The sequence below is a fragment of the Cololabis saira genome, chromosome 12 (assembly GCF_033807715.1).
Source record: "Cololabis saira isolate AMF1-May2022 chromosome 12, fColSai1.1, whole genome shotgun sequence".
Classification (NCBI taxonomy): domain Eukaryota; kingdom Metazoa; phylum Chordata; class Actinopteri; order Beloniformes; family Belonidae; genus Cololabis; species Cololabis saira.
This window is the reverse complement of record NC_084598.1, coordinates 17,964,134-17,984,835: the sequence shown is the minus strand read 5'-3', so window position 1 is coordinate 17,984,835 and position 20,702 is coordinate 17,964,134. Positions and strand designations below refer to the sequence as shown.

General features: G+C 40.9%; 1 protein-coding gene across 2 annotated transcripts in view; it reads right to left on the bottom strand.

Moving 5' to 3' along the window:
- Positions 1-20,702, bottom strand: part of LOC133456998 (cadherin-4-like) — a 432,927-nt gene that overhangs the window by 28,994 nt on the left and 383,231 nt on the right. For both annotated transcript variants that reach the window (XM_061735792.1, XM_061735793.1), the window contains 3 exons: positions 18,494-18,631; positions 12,415-12,600; positions 9,571-9,827 (listed from right to left, as the gene is read on the bottom strand). In XM_061735792.1, coding sequence (XP_061591776.1) covers positions 9,571-9,827; positions 12,415-12,600; positions 18,494-18,631 — 581 coding nt within the window. The remainder of the gene's footprint in view (positions 1-9,570; positions 9,828-12,414; positions 12,601-18,493; positions 18,632-20,702) is intronic.

Here is a 20,702-nt window from a genome sequence, read left to right as displayed (position 1 = left end):
AAATGAGAATGACTGAATGAATATAAAATAAAGCGATAGAATTGTTTTATTTTTCCTCTTTATCGTATAATGTTCACAAAAAGTAATGCAATTAATGTCATGGGTAGTGTATTTTGAAGGATCAAATACTCAACATCCCATATTATCAATTTTAAATCAATATTTCAGGGGTAGCATAATTTGATAGTCCAGTAACGTCCTATCAAATAATGCTCCCATCACTTAATGCATTCAGTTAAGATACTAATCACCTCACTACCACTGCAGGATGAATCTCAGCATTCTTATACCTCAATTCATACATTTTAAATCAATATTTCAGGGGTAGCATAATTTGATAGTCCAGTAACATCCTATAAAAAATAATGCTCCTGTCGCTTAATGCATTCAGGGCACGGGAAGCATCTAAAATGATCTCTGCTGGCCTGATACTGCGCCGCAAAATATCTAAAATTATCTAAATATCTTAAAACATTTGCCTGTGCCCAAATTGAACATTTTTTAATTTCACCGTGCTGCGCTGTGACGACATCTCGGCGGTGTCCGATAGGAGAGAAGGTGGTGGAGGGAGAAAAAAACTTGCAGGTTGTAGATCAGAGACGATTGAAGAGATTGAAGAAAAAATCATTTTGGCTGTGAGTCTGTGTGAGGAGCTGTGGGATACAAGACTGCAGGCCTATCGTGACCTCAATAAAAAGGGACAAAAGTGGAGAGAAATCTCCCAAAATTTGGACATGCCAGGTGTATTTAAAAGTGGTAGAAAACTTTTAGTAGTGGTAGAGAGCTATTCCAAACCGAGCTGTAGGCTACTGTACGTCCAAAGGAGTGGGAAAATGGCGCCAAACCGGGAAACCCCCCGCCCCCTGAACAATTTTATTTGCTACATCAATCCAAGGCAAATTCATTAAAAACCGTGCTTATTAATCACAAAACACAGTTTAAACCGTGCTTATTAATCACAAAACACAGTTTAAACCATATGACCAAATTTGCTACTACTCAGTGTATGTCAGTGGTGTTCACCGCAGAAAGACTGCCAGCTTTCACCGGGAGCAACGGCTCCCCGATGGTTGCTGTTCATCCGCGGACCAACCTTGTTAAGGAGAGCATCAAACTCACGCAGAAATATACAGAAGGCTTCCCAAAGTGCAATCCATGGTGAAAGAGGAAACGGAAGATGTGCACGCTATATATATATGTATACATATATATATATATATATATATATATATATATATATATATGTATGTATATATATATATATATATGTATATATATATATATATATATATATAATAATGACTTGGATTTATATAGCGCCCTTCAAGGCACCCAGAGCGCTTTACAGAGATCATTATTCATTCATACACATTCTCTCCGGTGGTGGTAAGCTACAATTTGTAGCCACAGCTGCCCTGGGGCAGACTGACAGAAGCGTGGCTGCCATATCGCGCCTAACGGCCCCTCCGACCACCACCAACATTCATACACATTCGAACACATTCACACGGGGCAAGGTGGGTAAGGTGTCTTGCCCAAGGACACTACGACAGCAAACTGGGACAGAGCGGGATTCGAACATCCGACCTTCCGATCATTGGAAGACCCGCTCTACCACCTGAGCTACTGCCGCCCCGTATATGTATGTATGTATATATATATATATATGTATGTATGTATATATATATATATATATATATATATATATATATATATATATATATATATATATATATATATATATATATATATATATATATATATATATATATATATATATATATATATATATATATATATATATGTATGTATGTATGTATGTATATATATATATATATATATATATATATATATATATATATATATATATATATATGTATGTATGTATGTATGTATGTATGTATATATATATATATATATATATATATATATATATATATATATATATATATATATAGTATTTGCCCCTCTTGAACTTTGTGACCTTTTGCTACATTTCAGGCTTCAAACATAAAGATATAAAACTGTATTTTTTTGTGAAGAATCAACAACAACTGGGACACAATCATGAAGTGGAATGAAATTTATTGGATATTTCAAACTTTTTTAACAAATAAAAAACTGAAAAATTGGGTTTGCAAAATTATTCACCCCCCTTAAGTTAATACTTTGTAGCGCCACCTTTTGCTGCGATTACATCTGTAAGTCGCTTGGGGTTTGTCTCTATCAGTTTTGCACATCTAGAGACTGAACTTTTTGCCCATTCCTCCTTGCAAAACAGCTCGAGCTCAGTGAGGTTGGATGGAGAGCGTTTGTGAACAGCAGTTTTCAGTTCTTTCCACAAATTCTCCATTGGATTCAGGTCTGGACTTTGACTTGGCCATTCTAACACCTGGATATGTTTTTTGTGAACCATTCCATTGTAGATTTTGCTTTATGTTTTGGATCATTGTCTTGTTGGAAGACAAATCTCCGTCCCAGTCTCAGGTCTTTTGCAGACTCCACCAGGTTTTCTTCCAGAATGGTCCTGTATTTGGCTCCATCCATCTTCCCATCAATTTTAACCATCTTCCCTGTCCCTGCTGAAGAAACGCAGGCCCAAACCATGATGCTGCCACCACCATGTTTGACAGTGGGGATGGTGTGTTGAGGGTGATGAGCTGGGTTGCTTTTACGCCAAACATAACGTCTTGCATTGTTGCCAAAAAGTTCGATTTTGGTCTCATCTGACCAGAGCACCTTCTTCCACATGTTTGCTGTGTCTCCCAGGTGGCTTGTGGCAAACAACACTTTATATAGATATCTTTAAGAAATGGCTTTCTTCTTGCCACTCTTCCATAAAGGCCAGAATTGTGCAGTATACTACTGATTGTTGTCGTATGGACAGAGTCTCCCACCTCAGCTGTAGGTGACCTCTGACCTCTGACCTCTGCAGTTCATCCAGAGTGATCATGGGCCTCTTGGCTGCATCTCTGATCAGTCTTCTCCTTGTATGAGCTGAAAGTGTAGAGGGACGGCCAGGTCTTGGTAGATTTGCAGTGGTCTGATACTCCTTCCATTTCAATATTATCGCTTGCACAGTGCTCCTTGGGATGTTTAAAAGCTTGGGAAATATTTCGTATCCAAATCCAGCTTTAAACTTCTCCACAACAGTATCTCGGACCTGCCTGGTCTCTTCCTTGTTCTTCATGATGCTCTCTGCGCTTTAAACGGACCTCTGAGACGATCACGGTGTAGGTGCATTTAGACGGAGACGTGATTACACACAGGTGGATTCCATTTATCATCATTAGTCATTTAGGTCAACACTGGATCATTCAGAGATCCTCACTGAACTTCTGGACAGAGTTTGCTGCACTGAAAGTATATATATATGTATATATATATATATATATATATATATATATATATATATATATATATATATATATATATATATATATATATATATGTAGGCTATATACACTTTTTTCCCTCCAGTTCTGCAGCACAGCTTGATAGCCCCGCCCACTGCAGGCGTCCTGAGCGACCATAGGCGTTTTTTTGCGCTTTCGGTGTTTCGGTGCTTTCGGCTAAGCAGTCAGCAAATCACACTGTCCATCTCTGGATTGATTGGGAAGAAACACCTTAAAATAAATAAGACAAACAGAAAACTACATCAACCTTTGCTTCACAAAGAAATACATTTTAGATTCAAGCTAAAAAGTAAAAGTCACAAGTCATTTTATATATTTTTTTGTAGATCTCATACCTCTGCAGAAACTCCAGTGTGGATGCAAGACCCGATGGGTAATGAATGTTGAAACAATAGAAGCTCCCAAACATCATGCAAAGGGCAGAAATTAAACAGGAGATGTTGTTTCCAATCTGTTGATCCAGACTCAGCATGAACCATATAGAAATAAAGACTAAAGTTAGACTCCTGATACAATGAAACAATGACATTTTAGAGAGATAAGACTTTTTTTAAAGTACTTTTAAAGTAAATAAAAAAAGAAAAATAATATAGAAAAAAAATCCAACAACACAAATAAAAGTACAGAGGAAAATTTACGAACCAGGAAATAGAGAAAGAAACAGGAAACGAGAAAGAAACTGAAAAACAAAACAAAAAACAAACTCACCACACAGGATGATGGTGGGAGTCAAGGAGAAATTATCCATCTGTACTTCTTTAGCCAGGCATGTGTCCTCTACACAGAAGAATATTGCATCTTCATTTTCATTGAAGTAGCAGAAAAGAAGGAGCACCATCTCTTTAACGTCTTCAGACTACTCGTCCAGCTCTCCCCCTGCCATCTTCAACTTTGTTTGAGCCTGGAAAAACCTTTTGTTTTTGTTCACACAAAGTGTTCATGTAGTTCAGCAGTCTTTTTCCCTTTCCGTATGAAGGTTTCCTTAAGTCCAAGTCTAGTGAGTTCCTTATAGTGTACAGCCGTCCCAATGTCCCACAATACATAAAACAACAGTAAAGCGCAATAGTGAGGTCATTCTAGTCCCAAGATTATTGTGAGTATGCATGTCTGAAGCGGTGAGTTCTAAGGTGGGATAGGCGATGGTGGATAGGCGAGCAGATGAGAGGGTGAGTTGGATAGAAGAGGAGGACCTGAGAGAACGGGTGGGTATGTTAATATGAAGGAGCTCAGCAAGATACTGTGGGGCTGGTTGTTGATGGCCTTGAAGGTGAGAAGAAGAATACTCTTCCAAGACATCACGAATGCTTTTCCCTTGGTTAACATCTTTGCGCTGTGTGTAGAAAGCTGCCCTCATTAATTGATTAAACGCTTCAAGATTTGCCTCCTTCTGCTGACACATCATCTTCAGCTTGTCCTCCTTTAGCTGCTGACTTTCTTCAGTTTCTCCAAGTGGAAGGAATTTTGCATCCTAGTTGACACAGCTATAGGTGTCCTGAATTGCAGCTCTCTGTTCTGCAGGAATTACATCTGAGTCAGAGTTTTCAGAGCCGCACTTCTTAATTTTTGGAATTGTAGGTCGCTTCACATTCTCAATTCGATAATGAAGTTGTTTGACAAGTGAGTGATAGCCAGTGCCAATGACATATCCGTTGATTACGCAACCATCTTCTTTGCAACTTCTGTAAAACTACATTTTCCCAAGCAAAAACTTTTTCGCATAATTTTAAACACCGCAATCCTGACCATCTCTCTCCCCATTTTTGGACTCGCCCGTTTACCTCTCTCTAATGACTGCATCAGTTCCTCTGAGAACTTTTCCCATGGTATCTCAAAGGTATCCACCCAGTCTGCTTCAGATGTCTGGTTGCTGTTGGAGGAGTTTGATGACACACTTAGTGGGGACAAAGACTGCAGTGATACAGGAGTATCCGGTGAAGTATTACTTGAGGACCTGCTGGTTTCAGAAGTCCGACCTTCGAAAACACACAAAAGAAGTTATCAGAACTAAATAGGAATATAATAATGTTCACAAAAAAAACAGACAACAGAAAAAATGATTTTTAAACTCTGCATATGTGCAAAATGTCTGCTGGCATTCTGTGACGAGGCATATGAATGAACAACGAGGCTCGTTTTTGTGCATTCTGCAATGCAACACATAGCCCCTCAATGATTCTAGTGTTTTACTGCAAAAAGTACATGCAATCATGTTTTCACAATGCTAAACCCTTTCTAGAAGGTATGTGTTTTACTGGCGTTGCAAAAATGATGTTAACTATGTAGTTGCATGAAGCCATATGACGGCTTAAAAACAATATAAAATCCCCCTCGAAACACAAACTACAGTGCGTTTTACGTTTGAAGAAAGTAAGTTAACTTACAGATGCTGGAAGTTGACGTGGTCCACACAATGTCCTTGACTCTGTAGAAGTTTCAGCCGAATTCAGCCTCAGAGCCGTTCAAAATTCATCAAAAGTGGCGGTCACGTGACAAGTAGGCAGACCAGGAGAGCAGAGCAGAGCAGCACCGCTTAAAGTTATAGTAGTAATAGTAAATTATAGTACCGTTAATACAGTAAATATGTTACTGTAGAAATAAGAACTGTACACTTAAAATAGCAACAGTAAGGGGGAAAGAAAACTATAGCTATGAAACGTATGAGCAATTATGTGATTTCCTCGTTGAGTCTGGTGTCTCCATTTGTGTCTGAGGTCTTGATCGGAGCAAAATTGACAATAAGTAAATTAATTAAAGAAAAAGAAAATGAGGAAATACAATTTTTTTATATATATATATATATATATATATATATATATATATATATATATACATATATATATATCTCCATCCATCCATCCATCCATTATCTATACCCGCTTTATCCCTTGCGGGGTCACGGGGGTCTGCTGGAGCCTATCCCAGCTCATTTCAGGTGAGAGGCAGGGGTTACACCCTGGACAGGTCACCAGTCCATCACAGGGCCACATATAAACACACAAACCATGCTCACAACCACACTTGCGCTCACACCTACGGGCAATTTAGAATCACTAATTAACCTAATAATATATCCTTTTTGTATTAGTTTATATATATATATATATATATATATATGTATCCTTTTTTTATTAGTTTTTATTTTTTCATATGTTTATCTAAATATATATAGACTGTATATTATATCGTTTTTTTGTAATTTTGCCAGGATCGTTCCTCAATATGAATATCCTGCTTTTGAACATTTTTTTTCTATTCTGGACAAAGTTAAAGTTACAGTCAGTACATTATCAATACACCTGATGAATTCAAATAACCTTTTTGATAAATGTGTTTATTACTGCACTTAAAACAAAAATAAGGTAAGATTTAATTACATGATTATTTTCTTTATTTAAAATGTATTGATTTGTACAACCAGTTAATTTTTTATTTTTATTTTTTTTTTATTTTTGTTAAATGTATTTTTATGTGCTCTGTTGTTGGAATTCTGTGCCAGTCACAGTTTGTCCATAACGGACACCATGTTCGAGCATAAGGAGGGTGTCCATCAGTGCACGTGGCACCAGGACACCCTAGGCTGGATGTCAATGATTGTCTTTGTTCTGGTTTCATCTGATCTTTGGCCGTGGACAGTCGGGTGAAGAGAGGGGCAGAGCTGTCAATTGATCACCACCTGGTGGTGAGTTGGATACGCTGGCGGAGGAGGAAGTTCGACGGACCAGGCAGATCCAAACGTATTGTGAGGGTCTGTTGGGAACGTCGGGCTGAGCCCTTAAACTCCTATCTCCGAGATAACTTCTCATAGATTCCGATGGAAGCTGGGGACTTTGAATCTGAGTGGAACATGTTCTTTGCCTCCATTGTCGACGCAGCAGCTCAAAGTTGTGGACGCAAGGTCTCTGGTGCCTGTTGTGGCGGCAACCCCTGAATCCAGTGGTGGACACTGGAAGTAAGGGATGCTTTCAGGCTGAAGAAGGAGTCCTACCAGGCCATGTTGGCCACCGGGGGTGGAGGAGATCCGCCCTGAGTACCTCAAGTTTCTGGATGTTGTAGGGTTGACACGCCTCTGCAACATTGCATGGAGGTTGGTTCTGTGGGGCGCGCTCCATGAGTTTGGGGTCTGTGGCCCTCTGTTAACGGTTGTTCGGTCTCTGTATGACCCGAGCAGGACCTGGTTTGGAGCTTAGGTTCGCATTGCAGGCAGTAAGTAAGACTTGTGCATGTTGGACTTAGGCAGGGCTGCCCTTTGTCACCGGTTCTGTTCATCATTTTTATGGACAGGATTTCTAGGCGTAGCCAGGGGCCGGGATGGATCCATTTGGAGAACCACAGGATTTTATCTCTGCTTTTTGCAGATGATGTTATCCTGTTGGCTTCATCGAACCGGGACCTTCAGCATGTGCTGGGGCGGTTTGAAGCCGAATGTGAAGTAGCCGGGATGAGAGTCAGAACCTCCAAATCAAAGGCCATGGTTTTCCACTGGTAGATGGTGGTGTGCCCTCTTCGAGTACGTGGAGAGGTCTTGTCTCAAGTGGAGGAGTTTAAATATCTCGGGGGTCTTGTTCACGAGGGAGGAAAAGATGGAGCGTGACATTGATAGATGGATTGGTGGAGCATCTGCAGTTATGCAGTCGGTGTACCAGACCGTCGTGGTGAAGAAGGAGCTGAGTCACAAGCCGAAGCTTTTGTTTTACCAGTCAATCTATGCTCCCATCTTCACCTATGGTCATGAACTTTGGGTAGTGACCGAAAGGACAAGATCACGGATACAAGTGGCTGAGATGAGTTTCCTCCGCAGGGTGGCTGGACGCTTCCTGAGAAATAGGGTGAGAAGCTCAGTCACTCGTGAGGAGCTCGGAGTCGAGCCGCTACTCTTTCACGTTGAGAGGAGTTAGCTGAGGTGGCTTGGGCATCTGTACCGGATCCTCCTGGACGCTTCCCTAGGGAGGTGTTCCAGGCATGTCCCACCGGGAGTGTCTGGGGTGAAGGAAGTCTAGGCATCTTAGCTCAGACTGCTGCCCCCACGACCGGGTTACGGATAAACGGATGAGAATGGATGGTGGATGGTTTGTTAAATGTAGCTATTAATTTGTCTGGATTTAATAAGCACAGATGTTAAATGTTATTTTTACTCTGCTAAAATGTAAAAACTAAATATTTATATTGTTGTGAATGATACAAATTTTCTCTGTACAAAATAGGGAGATTTGTGTTTTCCACAACAAAATACAATATTATTTGCAATTTTTACTTTGACATTATATCATACTGATAAATAAACACAATATCAATGTATTTTACTTTACAGAATTTTTATGTCGTGATTTCACAGAATTTTACTGTTTAATTTACTGACTTTTTAACTGTAAAGTACATACTGTATACTACTGTTTGATATATTGCTGGTGTAGCTATGTGGGGCTTTGAATATGGCCACAGTCTTATCTTTCCTTCCTCCAGTGCTAGACCATTTTGTCATCATTCTTTTGACTTGTTTATGGTCATGCTCACCAAATTGCTTCCACTTGTGCTGTCAGCTCTGCTAGTGGCTTTTTCTTTTCTTTTTTCTTTTTTTGGGATACCCTGCAGTGTTTTTTGATTAATAAAAAGGCTCTGCTTTCTACTTCTGCCTCTGTGGCCTCCAGCATCTGGGTTCTCCCAACACCTGCATTCTTAACAGTGCCAGGCGCTTGGGATCTTGCCAGTTGTTCTCTTTACCTTCCCTCATCTATCAGCCTCCTCTGTTGACCCTCTTGTGTGAGTTTGGGTCCCTCAGTGTACTGTACGTGCTAATGCTAATTACAGAATGCACACATTTTTGCAATTCCGGGAAGCTATTGCTTCCCATTAACCTTTTTAACCTCATTAATCATAATTCTCTACCAGCTCATAAACTTCATACAGTTAGACTATGAAAAATGTGTAAAGCCAAAAAATATTCCCATTGTTGAACTCTGATCCCTGATCCAGAAGGAACTTATTTCACTGCAGGTGGAATACTTCCATCAGGCTTGTACTTACAGTGCAGCTAGCCACACTTCAAGGTTGATTCAGACAATCAGGACATCTAGAGATGAACCCTACGTAAGAGAACGAACTATTCTGCAACAGAAGATTAAACTGATGACATGCTCATTCAGTAATCCATCAGTACCTGATTATCTGTTGCATCTGCAGTCGGTCAGGATCGGAGGCTGAGAAAGTCGTCAGGCTGGTACCAGCAGGAACACCCTCCTCAAACCGGATGTGTTTTGGATTTGTGGGAAAATAAGGAGGTTCATTGACGTCCTGGACAGATATAGTGACTCCAGCGGTGGACTGAAGCGAGGATTGGATGCCACTGGCTAGGTGGGCCTGGTTAGACACCACCACCGTCAGCATGAAGGCACGGTTCATCTCAAAGTCTACAGGCTGGGGGGGGGGGGGGGGGGGGGGAAAGAAGCAATTTCAGAGTGTGTGGAGCAAGATAAAGCTTAACTGCAGGCCTTCAGTAATTCCCTAACTTGTCCTCATCTCTTATTTAGCTTTAGGGTGGCGTTTTTTTTGGCTGCATGTATCAGTTCCTCTCCTTATGTGAAATAGTAAAAAGGACTTTTAATACTGTGGCACAAATTCTCTGTATCGGTCCTGCAGTTCTACTCAAAAGAGTGTCTTTTTATTCAAAGAAGTAATAAAAAAGTCAATAAATAAAAAATATGACTTTTAATGACAGTGCCATTTCCATTATACTCCTCATAACCCTTAATAATGCATGGTAAAATTGGGAAACATAGGGTTTCCCCTATTATTTTATAGTAAAAAAAAATGCTTGTCAACAGTTTCTTTTTATCTGTGTTTGACTTGATGATAAACTAAATAATAAAATGTCAAGTTTTTCCATAATGAGCCAACATACACTGACAGAAAAAGAGGCCATCCATAAGCTGTTATCTCTGCTTTTTGAGGTAGAGTGTGTGCATGTGAGAGACATCTAAGTTCAAATCTGAGTGACAGACTTGTGCTCTCCTGATGACGACTACACGGTCAAATGATGACAACAATAAAAGGACTAAAAAGAGAACAAATATGCAGCTTGTGGCGATCACTGGCACATTTCTAAACATCCAGGCGATAATTAATGCTGCAAAGCCTGTGTTTGATGATGATGTTAAAGACTTTAAGCACATCCTTATGTTTCATTGCTTCACTGTTATGGAGGACGCTCTGAGAAGAATAACATTGTTAATCAGGGAGATTGGCCGGCGGGGCCAGTGCAGTGGATATGCTTGTGTCCATGGTAGTTAGTGCAACAGTTTTCTGTGTATTACCATGGGTGTAGGTTAACTAAACATAAGCACACAAATGTGTATTTGTACATGACCCCATGGCACTCTGGGATCCAATTTACAGGCAAACCACGCTCATGGGTCTTTGATCTAAAGCCAGTGGTATTCAAAGCACAGGGCGGTCCAGAGTATAGCTGAAGGCAAACTAAAACACACAAACGTACTCAGACACACACAGCCTGAGGGGAGCCAGGAGGGTGAGAGGTCAATAACATGGCTTCCATCTTTTGCCCATGAGCCATCACATTTTAAATCTCCTCTGTACCATTTTACACATTTCTCTCTTTACATTTTACCTAATTTGCTCCATTGGAGTTTAAATTCCCACCCCCATAGCCTTTTCACCTCTGCCTTACCCTGACTTCTGTGATCTAAGCTCTCTGTGGGCCACATTTCTCAATCCTTGGAAACCTGTACACGCCTTACTTCTTTCTTTCTCTCCACTTCCTTCCCATTATCCTCATTGTTTAACATAATCTGTGATTTATTGATTGTAATGACTCAAGTAGATCTACTTGTGTGTTTTACGTGTTCTTGTTTGTCTACTAGCTTTATTTTTAAGCGGCAAAAGGAGAATTCATCTCATAAACTCCCCAGAGGGAAATGAAAATGTGTTGCATGTTCTGGTTAAGAGCTCACACCTTGTTTATTCAGAAGCTCAAGTCTGATGCGGAAGAGTCACATGACACTGGGTGTCAGTGCGAGTCGACGTGTTGGTTGTTTTTGCCGAGGCTGTAAGCAGAGCCTTCTCACGGCTCCTTGTTTTTGTCTATTGCCAGTTGTCTGATGCAAATTCACGGGCTCTTTTTTCCCTGAGTGACCCTCTCTTTGTTTGTTAAGGCAGTGTTCTGCTTGTTTCCTCTCTAGGGTATCCTGTCTCTTGTTTTATGATTTTCTGATAACCTCCCATGGGTCTCCATGCAAGCTTACAGCTTCCCAGCTGCCTACTGAATTTTCCAGGGAGTGACAGGATTTGATTGTCAAACCAGTCATCTAGAAATAATGAAGGGAAGCAGACTACTAGTGCTCATGACTCTGGGTGATTTAGAAGTTAGAAGGACATACTACTGCTATTTTTAACAGTATCATATCATGTCAGTTCTGACTGGTAACTTTTAAATACTGTCCTTAGGTCAGTAGTGCAAATAAATGAGTAATTTCCATGAAATTACTTAACATGGCAAACACATCGACGCAAAATCACTCAGGGATGTTCACACCACGCAGCAGAACGCACATCAGTGATACATACCATCTACAGTTTTTTTCAGTTTACTTTTTTTCCCTTCTCCAAAGTGGTTTGAACACTCTGGATTAACTCTCCCTCAGAGATGGATAAATAATGTAACAAGCTGTAACAAGATGTAGCTTTGTTGTTACTGTCATTTACCACAGCAGCTAGAACATCATGAGTGTATAAGACCATTGCCTTTGTAATTGAGAAATCAATATCTCATTTCCTACTGTGGCCTCACCAGCTCATTGTATTTAAGTCTGTGTGTGAGTGTATCAGATGTTTCTGAAAGGCCCAACAGCTTCCAATCCCCCTTTTGGACATAAAGGGCCGTATGAAAGGCAAAGACCCCAGCCTGTCCCCATTTAACTTTGTAGTGTATTATTTCAGCTTATCGGAGACCAGACTCTAACAGACTAGAAGCTGAGTGTGTTCTTACTTTGACCACAGTGACCATCCCATCATTGGTGACAGGATCAGTGCGGATAATGAAATGTCCAGCTGGGTCTCCACTGATGATCCTGTAGATGGCGTTCCAATTAGGTGAGTGCGGCTGGTCTGCATCTAAAACGGTCAGATTAGCCACCACAGTATCCACTCGATTCTCTGGAACCTCCCCGGAAAACTGCAAAAAATAGAGTAAAATGTTCTTTTAGCACATAAAATCTTTTATTTTTACCATGCCACTTGTGGTTTAGGATCCAATAAGGTTTGTTCTTCATAGAAACAGTCATCTTTTTGAGTTTTTCAGGTAAGATAAAAGATCTCCCTTTCATTTAAGAGCCGGCACCCTAGCAAGCACATTGTTTTGGTTTAAATGTCTTTTACAGTCTTTGTAGCCCCCCTTGATGAGCAATAACATTTAATAAGGGCCCGAGCACTTACAGTGCGAAGGCCCTATTGTATCTGTAGGAATTCTTTCTTTCTTTCTTCTTTATTTTTCCGACGAAAGGAGGGCCTTTTTGCCCCCCTAAACATGCCCCAAAAGTCACCAAATTTTGCACGCAAGCCAGGCCTGGCGAAAAAATTGATATTTAATGGTTTGCATTAATGGGCGTGGCCTATTGGCTCAACAGCGCCCCCTAGAAAACTTTGTGCCTCAAGCCCCACGATAAGGTTTGACGTACATGCACGAAAAATCGGTACACACCTGTATCATGTCACAACGCGACGATGCGCATTACTTTTCTCAGTCAAAAGCGTTACCGTGGCGACGCTAGACGCCGAAAAGCGCGTCCCCCCTTCATCTGATTGGTCCATAGAGAAAAAACTTCGTGCCTCAAGCCCCACAATATGGTTTGACGTACTTGCACGAAAATCGCTACACACCTGTATCATGTCGCAACTTAAAGAAAAGTCTCTTGGAGCCATGGCCGAAACCGAACAGGAAGTCGGCCATTTTGAATTCATTGTGTAATTTTGGCGAAATTTATGCCATTCCTTCGGCAGTTAATGCGGCCCGAACCGTAACGTGCACCCAGGTGTGTTATAAATCAAAATGTGCGTCTCCATCTTGCGACGACGCGCATTACTTGTCTCAGTCAAAAGCGTTACCGTGGCGACGATTTGGACTGGTTGGTCCATATTTGATAGTTCCTACTTTCTGCCATAACTTTTGAATGGTTTGGCATAAAGACTCGTGGGTGGTGTCATCGGACTCGGTATTGAGTACTTGACCTTCATTGGCATTAATTAGCCCCGCCCCTTCTTCTGATTGGTCGATATTTTATAATCCCTATTTTCTGCCATAACTTTTGAATGGTTTGATATAGAGAGTCGTGGCTGGTGTCATCCGCTAAATGTCCAGACCTGAAGAATCTACATGCAAGTCATACAAACGCTTCCACTGCAGCACGCTTGAACGTGCACAAGATTGCGAGGGCCCGTTCATCGCTGCTTGCAGCTTTAATTCCTTTTGAAATTCAAAGTGACAAGGGAGGAAAGAAATGGATGAACAGAAAAGAGCTTTCAGTGGGAAGGGTTGAAACTGTTGTTTGAGTGAAGTGTTCCTTATGTCCCCCTTGTTATAAAAACACATTTGCTTTACCCCAATAAACTGGATGAGAAATGAGCTCTTGTTTGTCACCTCCCCCTATGGTGGCGACTGTTATTTGTCTGCACAAGCTCAGAGAATAATTGACACTGACTTTATTAGAAACCATGTGAAACACGAGTTGACCGTAGGCCCAACCCACATAAACAACACATCAAATCACACCTAGTGACATGAGGTCAGTGCGTGGCATGTCCTCAGCTCCACTACAGACAGCAGGCATGTAGCAGCATTCAGTCACCGCATCACCATGAGTAAGGCGTGGCTGAGCATCTGAGCCTCTTATGTGTGTAGGATATTAAAGAGCAAAGCCACAGACCAAACACTCCAACAGACCATAATACCCTGCCTGGAAACCCTTGTATCACCCAGCAAACAGCCGACAGCACCAGGCAGATTAGAGGGCTGTGTCAGGAGAGCTGTTCAGACACTCAATGACATTCTTAAGACAACAGAGAAGTCCGGGTGGTCCTGATGCACTGCCTGGTTTGGATAAGTAGGCAGGCTGTCATATGTTATTGTCAAAATTAGTCTTTAAATGTGTGTGCTTGTGTGGTTTATTACCGTGATTTGGTTCAGGGACTCCCAAATGTCAACTAAATGAAAGAAAACTTCAGAAAAAGCTCTTAGGTTCCCTGAGGAGCCCTTGAGCATATTTTTTCTCAGTGCATGTTAACAACTAAAGAAAAGTGTTAACCATTTGTAATGGAAGGCTTTGAAAGATCAGGAACAGCTATGATTTTCAATACTGCACTCAGAGACTTCTTGTCTCACAATTCGTTTATTGAGAAAAGGAATCCAAGGAATTACACCTTTTTATTCAGTGCTTTGTGCACCCTGATTAGTCACTTTTCAATTCCGAACACATAAAAGTCTTCTGCTCATACAATCACCTTCAACTGCAGAAGCCAATTAAACAAGGTCAAATATGAATCTCATAGAACGGCGCAGTAATTAATTTCCAATCACTGAACTTTGTCATTTGTAGTGTTAGATTGCAATTCAGCTCAGAAGTTCATGCTTTGCTCTGATGTAAACACTGCAAATTAAGTGCCGTTCATGCCCACAAAGTCTAGGAAATCAGCCGATATGTGCATTTACCAAAATAATAAAGTCCTTTCTTTATTAAGAAGAATGTGAATGTTTCGCAGTAAATGTAAAGTAAACAGCATATTAAGGTCAACTTAATTATGATAACGCTTGTTTTCACGTCAGTTTTTATGGTACTGATCTATTGATGAAGTTTTTGTTCAGTAACAGCTGGACATGTACGTGGTGCTTCAGGCAAAAATGTCCTGGTTTGCTGTGGAGCAATTGGGTTTGTGGTTTCTAAGCATAGCTGGAGCACAACCAAAAACTAAACCATTTGCATGAGTGTTGAAAAGTGCCACCAGGCACTGCTGTGAAACAAAACAATGTGTGATTATTTCAGTTGGAAGACTGTTTTTAAGCAGAGACTCAGAGCTACCCTGGACAGGCAGTTTTTGTCTCAGTGATATTGCACCTAAACCGCCAACTGCGGGTTGTGTGATTGTGGTTGGCAAAAAGTGCAGATGGCCTGGCTCACAACACCTGACAAAAAATCTCCTGCCAGCAGCCTTGCCTCTTTGTCACTACTGTGACAGTGGGGAAAGGCTAAAGGAGGTAAAAAGCATGGAAGTGATAGGGAACTTCATCGTTATGAACTTTAGGAGAGCACGGAATGGAGGCCAAGAAAGCGCTGCAGTGAATTGTGCACAGATGGACCCTAATGGCAGGGTTGTAAATTCTTACACATAGCTACAGTACAATATGAGAAATATTGTTGCACTAGAGTACACATTAGGCGGAATATCAATGAACGGGTCTATTTTCAAACATAAGGTGCACCGGGTTATAAGGCGCATGATAAAACATATAAAGCGAATTAAAACCGTCTGGTAAGTCAAACTTTATTCAACTCATTTCCAATAACTCAGAATATCGTTCAGTTTTAACTAATACATAAAAAATACACTCATATTTTTAAAATCATTCGTCTTCCACAAATCCACAAATAAAAAGTGGTGGAGTTAAGCGTAATACTACGTCCTGTTCTCTGATTGGTTCATCGTTGCCAGCGATAGCGGACACCTGAAGTTAGTGTGAGGTTGGAACAACAGTGTATTCCAACATTTGATTATAATGAGAGTATGATACAGATTTGAAAATTGGGTTTACTCTAAAAACCTAACGTTGGCTTGATGTCTAATTATAGTAAGGTAACATGGACTAGATGTTGGATTATGGTTGCTTGCCAGCACTACATAATTAGTTATCTAATGTTGTCCGATGTTGCAACCCGTATCCAACCAAGGACTGACTTTAATGTGTCAGCTGAATGGTCTGACAATCAATCAAGTGGAGCTGCTTTGTCACTTACCAAACGTGTACTAAACTGGTCTGAGGTCAGTTAGCACAACATTCATACATATGGTGCACCTGATTATAGGGCGCACTGCCGATTTTTTTGAAAAGAATTAAGGATTTTAAGTGCGCTTCATAGTGCGGAAAATATATATATATATATATATATATATATATATATATATATATATATATATAAATAAAACGGTATATATATTTGTGAATATATAGTCTTTTTCAAAGACATATTGCAATAAGCCCCGAAAGCCTTTGTATCTGCAGACACACACCATCCTTTTACTACTTGAAAAATAGTCCGGGCTCCGATAGGCAAGATGAAATATTAATCATTAACATTAAAGACAAATTCCCAAAACGTTGTATTTCTGGGACACGTTACAAGATCTATGGGGTTTATTGCTAACACTAAATATTTGCATAATGGCCTGCATTCTCTACAAAATGGCTTTTATGTTATCTCCCTACTAAAATGGATGATTTATGATGGAGCCGTGTAAAAAGAGCTCTGCTCGTCGTGACTCCAAAGCCTCCACTAAAGTTCATCATTAATATCCGTGATAGTATTAACTTCCCCCTGTGACACTGATGGAAATGCACTTAAACACAAATACAGTTAGAGAATATCAATCTGTTATTGCCCACTATCATCAATACAGCGCCATAAGTGGGGAATTTTTAATGTAGGAAGGAGGTGCCCAGTCAGGGAAGACACTGATTTACAACAGAGCATGTCTGTGCTTTATCACGGTTGTGGAGAATAACTCTTGTGACTTTGTAATTCCTCATTCTTTCTTCTGCCAGTGCCAATCTTTTATCACTTTTTCATCTTTCTATTCTTCTTCATAGAGTTCACAAGGTTCTCCAATCATCAGCTTCCGCTCTCGTTTTGTTCTGTTTTTGCTCCTCTCTGCATAGTTTTCCTGCTCTTTACTGAACATCCATTCCCTTCCTTTCTCTCTGATGAGCGTCTAGGGCTGAAACATGCTTACTGTCAGTGCTAACTCAAGGGTCTTTATAGACCCCATGCCATATGCTAATGCTAACTCAAAAGGCTGAGTATGGACTGCATTGCTGATATTGCCTCGGTAGCTGTTCTTGCAGCTGCAGAACTAAGCATCTTACCTACCCAGCAGGCTGATGTTCTCATCAGTACTGATAGGAAGCATATATTCATGAATAATCCTGACAACCGCAGTCATACTGACACTCAGCAAGATTTTTCATCATGAAGTACCACTATAGCGCAAGAAAACTGGCTCCACTTTTTTTGTTATACAAATACACGTCTCTGCCATGGCAATTTAGTTATGAATGATGGATACTGCTGCTGCCTCAGCTGTTCTTTTCAGTCATCTGAAACTTTAGCCACGATGACAGATACCTTATAGTGAAACTGTCAAAAAAGAAATCCCCTGCATGTCTGATTCATTTAGCAAGGATGTTGCCGGATTTTACCACTAGAGATATAATATATAGCATATTATATATGGTAAGGCATTACACTGGACTTTTAATTTTACCTTGCTCCCATCACTCCAAACATCCCTATCATGGTTACAATCATTAAACATTTGCTTGGTGCGTCTTTTTTTTCCCTGATGAAAATCAATAAAGGGGATCATGATAGTGTGTGTTTGTGTGCGCACATCCCCTATAGGGAAATAAATACGTACACCACCCACTTCAAAAGTCTCCCTATGCAGTCCACATGTAAATCTTTTTTCACAGCAAAATGCAGTAACACAGTCCAAAGCCACTCCTGTAAATGCTCAAGGAGAACTGTCGGGCTTCTGGCGATGTAAAACTCCCTGAGATTACTTTTTGGTCATTTATCAAGTAAAAAAAGAAAAAAAGCAATTGGATTTTCTTTCTTACTTTCTGGTCATACAGATTTTTACTCTCCCTTTTATTTTTCCCCTTCTTTTTCCTCTTCTTCAGATACATTACTTGTCTTTTTCCTCCAGCATTCGAATCATTTTCACCCTCTTCTCTGAACCCCAACCCCTCTCCTTCTCTGAAATGTTACCCTCTCCATGCTTCGTTATTTGCAGTAACTCACAGTTCTGGAGGTCATCGTGGGAGGGTTGTCATTGATGTCCGTCACGGTGATGATGGCAGTGGCTGTGTTGGATAGGCCAAAGTTCAGGTTACCCTCCATGTCTGTGGCTTGCACAATGATGGTATACTGGGACACTTTCTGCGAAAAGGCAGAAACATAAAAAAAAGAGCATAAGAAAAAAGAAACAGTGTGCAGTTATCTGCTAGAGCTTTCTCTTCCATGAGATTACAGCAGCAGCCGCAGACAGTGACTTTGTGGGAAAACAAAGCTGAGCCTGTGTTCTGTTCCACATTCACCGTCTGTGGTCTCATTTGAGCACAGAATAGTGAGAGTGAAGTCTTTCATTTGACTGAGCTGAAACCTGCCATGCAGAACCTGGACAGACATCACACTGTCCAAAGGCTGCACTGTAAAGTCTGTCAAGTTATGGATTTAAAAATAAGGGACATTTTCCACTTTCCATGGGAAAGACACGAACATCGCAGTTACATGTCTTTCAGAACGCGCAACTGTGCCCTGTCCTGTTTCCTCTTTAGGAAAGTAAATTTTCGATCCCATTTTTAGAGATATTTACATGGAGTCTTGGCTTTTGGGGCAGAAATGCCTTCCCTATCCTTACATCCATCCATCTCTCTGATTTGATGTTCTGAGTTTGTTCCAGTTGTCACCACTAACCTCGTGAGAACTGCCACCCAGGCTACAGCAAGTGGCAATTCTCGTGAAGCACGTGACATTTCAGTTTGGAGAGGCACGGGGATGCTTTTAAAAAAATATTATATTATAAAACGGGAAATTTACGGGAAAATACTAAAACGAGAGGACGGCAAGAAAGAGGGTAAAATACAGTAGTTTCCCGGCCAAAACGGGAGACTTGACAGGTATGCTCTAAAGTCATCAAAGGTGACACTCATTCGGAACCACTCATCGACAAATGTGAAGACAATGATCTGACTGATAGAAATCTGTGGAACCATGATATGAGGGAATAATACACGCCATTTCCTCTTTTTAAATGACACAAGTATTCTTTTGTTTTGTATGTCTATACTCTGAGACATTTATGTTTTTGTAGCCACGTAGCTCTCTTTCCAGCCTTTTTTCCCTCTTTTTACAGCTTTCTTTTTCTCTTATTCTGTCCCAGGGTGTCGTTAATGGGCTGCAGAGAGGATGGAGCCCTGGAGTCGATTGTCTGGATAATGTGTTTCGTCACTGAAATTCCCAATTACATTCCCACTGTCTCTCTCTCACCTACTAATTACAGAGTAAATATCCCAATTAGGCTGGGACGTCACATCAGGCGGATTAGACAGCTCCTCTCAGTTCCTCTCATCTTGATACTAGATGAGATGCTGAACTCCAACCTTGTACGCACACTCATTAATTTCCACATTTACACAAGAGCATGCACAAACACATATGACCACGAATGCACACCTCTCTTTCTCCGTATCTTGTTCGTGCCTGACTGTCCCATCAGCCTGTGTAGTGTGTACACAGCCCTCTTGCTAATTAGACAACGGAGTAATTATGTAAAGCTCGTCTGAACCTCTCAGCATTGCAACAACACCACAGCATACCACGTTTCCTCTGGAGAACTGGGGTCTGTTACTGTCAACAAGCTCTTAAAAGTCCACTGCATACCCGTGGAAATCTTTAGAAGAGAATGAATGTGTGAGCTTATACGGACGGACAAGAACGCATTTCAAAAGCAGGGGGGCGCTCGTGTGCAGTAATGGAGTAGACGTGATTCCCCGGAGCTCTGTGCTGTTACCTCCATTTCACTGCTTAACCACCGCACTGGTTTATGTTTTCTTTGTTTATTTGATGTGCAAGCTTCGCGGTGTGCTGTTGGCAATAGTTTTACACCATGCCTAGGAAAAACGACGCTTCAAAGAACCTTCCCCGGTGAACACTGAGACCGCTAGCTAAAAGGCTATATTAGCTGTTTTCAAAAAACAGGGCCTGTAAGTTGCTAAAGTTTCTACGCTTGTAGACGGCTTGAAGAGGTCCATGGAGGGCCGTCTAGACTCTATCGAGTCGTGTCTCTTTGTCTTCAGAAGTACCATCGTGAGACAGACCAACACTTGACTGATATGGACAAAGCACAGAATATCTGTGAGAGGATCTTAGAGTTCTTCTATTCACTCCGCCGACCCCCTCATCACCACACTGGAGGCTGCATGCAAGGAGCTGCAGGATGCTAACAGTT